At 46.6% G+C, this 6,430-nt stretch overlaps 1 protein-coding gene across 12 annotated transcripts in view; it reads right to left on the reverse strand.

The window, feature by feature from the left end:
* Nucleotides 1-6,169, reverse strand: part of CDC14B (cell division cycle 14B) — a 110,486-nt gene extending 104,317 nt beyond the window's left edge. For 3 of the 12 annotated variants that reach the window (XM_073880730.1, XM_073880733.1, XM_073880727.1), the window contains exon 1: nucleotides 5,591-6,167. In XM_073880730.1, the coding sequence (XP_073736831.1) occupies nucleotides 5,591-5,750 (160 nt within the window). In that variant the 5' untranslated portion in view covers nucleotides 5,751-6,167. Of the gene's footprint in view, nucleotides 1-5,590 lie in introns of all 12 variants that reach the window. The other 9 variants (XM_073880736.1, XM_073880732.1, XM_073880734.1 and 6 more) reach the window with 7 other exon arrangements.
* Between the last annotated feature and the right edge of the window lie 261 nt (nucleotides 6,170-6,430).

A 6,430-nucleotide genomic window follows, 5' to 3' on the forward strand; every position in this document is an offset into this window, starting at 1 on the left:
TCTCCAGCAGTGACCTATTTTTACCATTTGAGGGGAAGGAAAAAAAAAAAAAAAGCCTGGCAGAGTAGGTATTCATTACAATTTGGTTGAATGAATGAACTATCTAGAAAATCTGGGCTGTGATGACAGCCAATATGGACAACAGCATGAGTGCAGGAGGACCTGAATTGTGTATGTAGTTTGCTCATGTTTCCAAATTCACTAGATAATTATCTAAATTCAACTTTACAAGTTACGACTTATGGCGTATCTACTAGAACATTACCTGCTAGTCTATGTAAACACAGGACTAAATAGTACATGGCCAACAAATCATTTATATACAACTCTGCTGAGTTGTATATAATGGCTTTATCTGTTGGAAAGAATAAATATGGCTTTCCCAAAAAGAAAGTGCATCAATTTGGTCAAAATCACTTATCTCTTGTGTTAGCTTCTGAGAGAAAAGAGGATGGTTGTGGTATTTCAAGATGATCTCTTGAAATTCTTTCAAATAACAAAACACCTGTCCTGTCAATTCGGAGATCCCCAGAGACTATCTCAGAAACTTCCAAGAAATGTCACTGGTACGCACCCAATGCCATCCTTCCATTCTAAAAATCCGCAACGTGGTTTCATTCCAGCTCTCCCCCACAAGAATTGGTGAAATTCATTCCCATTCCAAGGCACAGAGAAATTACAGTGGGCACTGAATGGCGACTCCTAGCATTAGTACCATCTCTGTCATCCAGTTATTCCACATTCCCTTCATCTCTGTGCCCAACCACTCTGTCCACTGAAACATAACAACACAATTATGTTAAGTTTTTGTGTGTGGTGCCCCAGGGCCTAAGGATTTAGACCTAAAACAGGTAACTAACACGACACCATCAGAAGTAAAGATGTTGAAGACTTAAGCACATAAATCAAGAAAATAAGTTAGAAATAAGTCATAAGCAAGAAGGAAAATGAACACTACATACTTTGATGAGCTTCAATTATTGAAACTCAATAACCTACTACGTTAAAGTATTGAAGAAAAATGAATTTATTTCCTCCTTGAATCAGTGCCGCAGGTAGCTAACTATATTCCTTTATCAAGAAAAATACACTTCTATCACAGCAAACAATGAATATGCAGGGCTATTTTACATAGTAAGCATTCATTAAATACTTCCTGAATTAATGAATAAATTTTCCCTGTCTAATAATGTCTAATGTGAATTTTTTAAATCCTAAAATGAAAAGAAGGGGGGGGTAGAGGCAGTGCTGTATCTGTTTAATTTGATGAGTATCTGATATACCATTAATTGGTGCTTTTAAATGACAATCCTGACCTCAACTAGAGCTTCTCCAATAAAATTACTTACTGTTATAATATAGACAGTCGTAAAGAGATAGACTGTCATGGCAGATACTGAAAGAAAGAAAAGTTTTTTAAGACAAACCACCAAAAATCTTCTTTAGCCAATAGTTATTACCAATTACTTTTACTAGTCAGAAGTTTAAAAAATAAAGAAGTAAAATAAATTTAAGTTCTGTACCAACTATTAAATCCTATAAATTATCAAGCATAGGGATATGCTTGTATTGACATACAATATTTTCATAGTCTTTAAAATTTTTTCCTATATTAATAAAGAGGAAAGGAGAATGTACATTATCATTTATGGCCCTATTTAAGGGGTAGGAATATAGAGATAAAAAAATTCAGACTTCTGACTGCAAGGAGGTTCATAGGAAAATCAAAAACCTGTGTCCAACATTTTTCCTTTGGTACTTCTCCCATCTTGAGAGAGATCTAATTCCAAAGCCAACCAAAAACCCTCTTCTCTTCCCTTCTTCCCCAGCTTCCCTGATTGATAACAACTCATTCTGATTATATCTTTACTCAGTATCTCTTTCACATTAATGTATACAGTTTACAGTTTTTATCTTTTATGATCTTTTTTTAACATAATACACTGGAACTGCACCAGGAATCCACGTCATTGCACATGGCAAGAACTAAGTAAATGGCCAATGAGAGGTAGATGGGGTCCACATGGGAATAAAACATCAGTCAGCTCTTAGTAAATGGCCAGTGTAGCCAGGTGGCTGGCTAGAAACTAAAAAAAACAGTGACCACATAACAAAGGACTACAGGGAACAAAAGTAGGCATTAAGCATCCTGTATTAAACATATACACCAGGGTGCCTGGGTGGCTCAGTCAGTTAAGAGACAGACTTTTGACTGCGGCTCAGGTCGTGATCTCAGCATCCTGGGATGTAGCCCCAATGGGCTCTGTGCTCACTGGGAGTCAGCTTGAGATTCTCTCTCTTCCTCTCCCTGCCCCCCCACCACAGGCACTGGAACTCTCTCTTATTCTCTCTCTCTAAAATAAATCAATCAATCTTAAAAAAAAAAAAAATCTATACACCACCATGAAATATACTGCAATCTATGAGAATGGAATTTGACTTAACAGATAAAATAGGTTGCAATAAAAATAACAAGGGAATAAAGTAAAAAAAAAATTAATGTATTTAAGGGCAGAGTGGGCAAAAGTGATAATGTGCATTAATTTTTACAAACCAACCCCACTGGTAAAGAATCTTCACAATCCTGTAACAAGTGTTGGTGAGGATGAGGAATAAATTGCTGGTGGGAAATGCTGGTGGTACAGCAGCTTTGGAAAAGTCTGGGAGGTTAAACATGGCATTACCATGCAACCCTGCAATTCCACTCCTAGGTGTATATATGCAAAGCAACTGAAAACATCTCCACACAAAAATTTGTACATCAATGTTCATAGCAGCATTATTCAAAATCACCAAAAAAGTCCACCAATGAATGGATAAACCTATATATAATTTTGGCCTGGCCTCTTCACTTCTACTTTGCTCTGCAGAGACAATCATACATGTAGGTAGATACATACACTGATGCGACTGCTGCCATTTACAGGGACTGAAAACCCCCCACATAACCATTTACTTATTGCCATTATATAAATCACAATTCAGCCATACAATGCAGTATCATACAGCCATTAAAAGAGGACTCTTCTTGCTGATATGGCACAATTTATAGAAACTTAAGTATGCACAGGAAAAGGAAAGAAAATATTACTAGGGAGACTATATATATCTCCTTTCCTAATGCTCAACTTGAAAAATATTAAGAAAACAAACTTGAGGGAAAAACAAGTTGGGGAGGATGGGACCAGGTTGCCACTTGTTGATGAGGTTTCAAGCCTTCCCTCCAAGCCCAATAAAAAGTAATCTGCACCCTGCATCCAAAGTTACTTTATTTTTTTCACCCCATCGCCCCAAAGTTACTTTAATTTGTCTTATTTATCACCCTGAAACAGACTGACTTAGTATCATTTTTCTAAGAAGCCAAGACTGTCACTAAGGGATACCTGGAAAAATTCCCGGCAAAACTGACTCCCTTACGTCCCCCCTTACACTGAGACTGGACCCTTCCATTATCTGGGCTTGTAATCTAAATAACAGTATTTTGATTTTATATAATGCACCACCTCTTTCCTCAATATTCGGCTTAGCAATATTTTCTGAAGTTAAATCATTGTTGTGTTCAGGAAAGCTCACCATGAAGGAGGAAGAAGATCTAGCCCAATGGCTTGACTTTACAAAACCTCCTTTTTGATGGAGACAATCTAAATGATCATCAATAGGGAGCTGTCTAAACAAATCATAAAACATATGTATTTAGGGGGCGCCTGGCTGGCTCAATCGGTAGAGCATGTGATTCTTGATCTCGGGGTTGTGAGTTCCAGCCCCACGTTGAGTGCAGAGATTACTTAAATAAAATAAATAAAATGAAATCTTAAAAAAACACCTATTTAAAATCCACATGTACTTTATAGTTTTATTTTCTAAAACCATATCTACTTTGGCCTACGCAGTAATTAAAATCTAATGAAGCAGTTTTGCATGTACTAACCGTTCTGCTAAGACATAATACCGCAAAGAAAAAACAATGTGCAAAACAACATGTATGCTACCATGCTTGAGTATGATAGAGAGTACACAGGTGTATACACACACAGTGTCTTTCTGGAAGGATTCACAGGAAACTCGGAACTTCAGTTGCCTCTGGGGAAGGACACCAGGAGGCGCGACCAACTTTTCACTATAAACTCCTGTGCACCTTTGGAAGGAAGGGTGCGTTACTTGCCCTAAAATTAAACGCTATGAAGCAAAGTTCCTTTGAAGAGGTATAGACAACAAAGGCGTAAGGAATGCGTGGTGTCGTCACACACACACCCGCCCCCCCCCCGAGCCCTCCTTGGCGAGGCTATCTCCCCGGGAGTGCACAGCCTGGTGGGACCCGGTCTCAGCCTCAGAAAGCTGGCTCCGTCTCCACCAGCGCCACGCGCTACGGTGGACCCGGGCAGGTGCCAGCCGGAGACGGGCACTTAAGGCAACCCCTTCCTCCCTCCACAGTTCCCAGGGGCCATCCACCCCGCGCCGAGAAACCTTCCCCTCTACTCGCAGCTTTATTAAAATGGACCTTCAGTTTCCAACTGTCCGTCAACCTAGAAAACAATTTTTACTAAATTTGTCTTTGCCCGAACACTTTCTAAATTAATATTCTGACCACTCCAGCCCACCTGGTTTATCAATGGCTAAGGGCGGGAAACAGTTTATAAAAATCCCACACGCCAAGGCTTACACATCCCGCGCCACAGAAAACACTGCAAATTCCCTCAAAATTGTAGACAGCTATGCTGTTTACAAAGTGTTTCCACATACATCATTACACTTAATGCCTTCACACGCTTTAGTGTCAATCCTGGCAAATCCAACAGCTGCCAAATTGGATTTATTAGTCTTCAAGAACTGTGGAATCAGCACTAATAAGAAAATAGCTATCAAAGGGCTGCTTTTCTACCTGCTCTGGCTGGCTGCGATTTCTCAAAAGTGACAACTCTGGGCATTCGGCACGCAGAGCGGCTCACAAACCATCAGTGTGACACATTCCTTGTGGAAGCAAAGGAGAGGAGCTAGCCCGAGGAGGTCCGGGTGTGCTGGCGCGCGCGCTGGGGAAGGGGCGAGGGCGGTGCGCACCCGCGCGAGGACGTGGGAACGCCGCACGAGGCGGGACTCCATTTCCTCCACAGCACCCGAGGTGGGGCGAACGCCCAACAAACAGGGCAGCTGCCCCCGGGCCGGCGCGTTCAGAGCGCTCGGGGAATCCTCTGAGGTGATTCAGAGGTTCAGGCTCCTGTGAGGGCCAACCGAGCTTGCAGCCCGGGGAGGCGCTATCAACCCGAACTTAGGAAAAGCCCGAGGCGCCGAGCTGACGCCAGCAATTTAAGAAAGGTGACCCTCGCGGCCCATCTTGCCGGGGTAAGAGAGTGCAAAACGGATAAAGTTACTGCTCGCAACACACGCAGATGGAAAGTCGGGGTAGGGGGGCGCTCCCAGGGAGCCGGGCCGCTGAGGGGGGTGTGGCCGGTGGGGCTTTTATGGGAGTGGGGGCGGAGGCGTGTCAGTAGGGCCCCGGGAGACGCCTCCACTGCCTGGGAGGGTGGGCTAGGACCCCCCGCGCCGGGTGCCAAGTGTCTGGGGCGCCCCGCCACGCGCTGGCTCGCCGGCTCACCGGTGATGTCCAGGTACAGGTCGTCCTGCTGGTCCAGGCGGTGCAGTTCCTGCGACGTGGAGCTGCGGCTCTTTTTCACTCTCTGCGAGGACGCCGAGCAGCGCCGCGAGCAGGGGGGCGCGGCGGCCCAGCTTGGCCGCCGCTCGCTCTTCCGCTTCATGGAGGCGGCCGCGGCCCGTCAGGGGGCCACGACCATGGCCCCGCGCGCCCGCTCGCCCGCCGAGGCCCCCGCCAGCCCCGCGCGCGGGCGCTCGGGGCGGCGGGCGCGGAGCGGCGCTGCGGGGACGGCGGGCGCCGGTTGAGCCCGGCGGGAGGCGGCCGCACAGGAGCAGGAGGAGGGGCCGGGCCCACCGCGCCTGCCCCGCTCCCTCCTGCGGCCGCCGCGGGACCCGCGCCGCAGCCCTGGCTACAGCGCCTCCTGCCGCCGCCGGCGCCCCCCAGCCCGTCCCCAGGTGCCCGCAGCCCGCTGGCGCGGCCGAGGCGACGGTGCTGCCGCCGGCGGCTGGAGCTGCCCGGCGTAACCGCGCGCGCCCACCGCAGCCGCGGACGCTGCTGCCGAGGCGCGGGAGCACAGCGGGCCTCGGCTCCCGGGGACCCCAGGGGGGCTGTTCCGTGGAGCTTCATTCACAAAAAAGGGCCCACAACCCTCCTCGGGGCCCGCAGACTGGGCTTTTCATTGGTCAGTGAGGCGTGACGTCACGCAGACGGGGCCTTTCTACAGGCAGGTACCCGGTGACGCCATAAAGAAAAGTCTGAGTGGTTCCGCCAATCAAATATAAAAGTGTGCTCGCGACCCTCCGCCTGCCCCCAACTTTTGTTTTTTGTTTTCCTCCGGTGCTG

Source organism: Callorhinus ursinus, unplaced genomic scaffold (genome assembly GCF_003265705.2).
Source record: "Callorhinus ursinus isolate GAN/ISIS: 27379988/994484 unplaced genomic scaffold, GSC_fseal_2.0 scaffold39, whole genome shotgun sequence".
Lineage (NCBI taxonomy): Eukaryota > Metazoa > Chordata > Mammalia > Carnivora > Otariidae > Callorhinus > Callorhinus ursinus.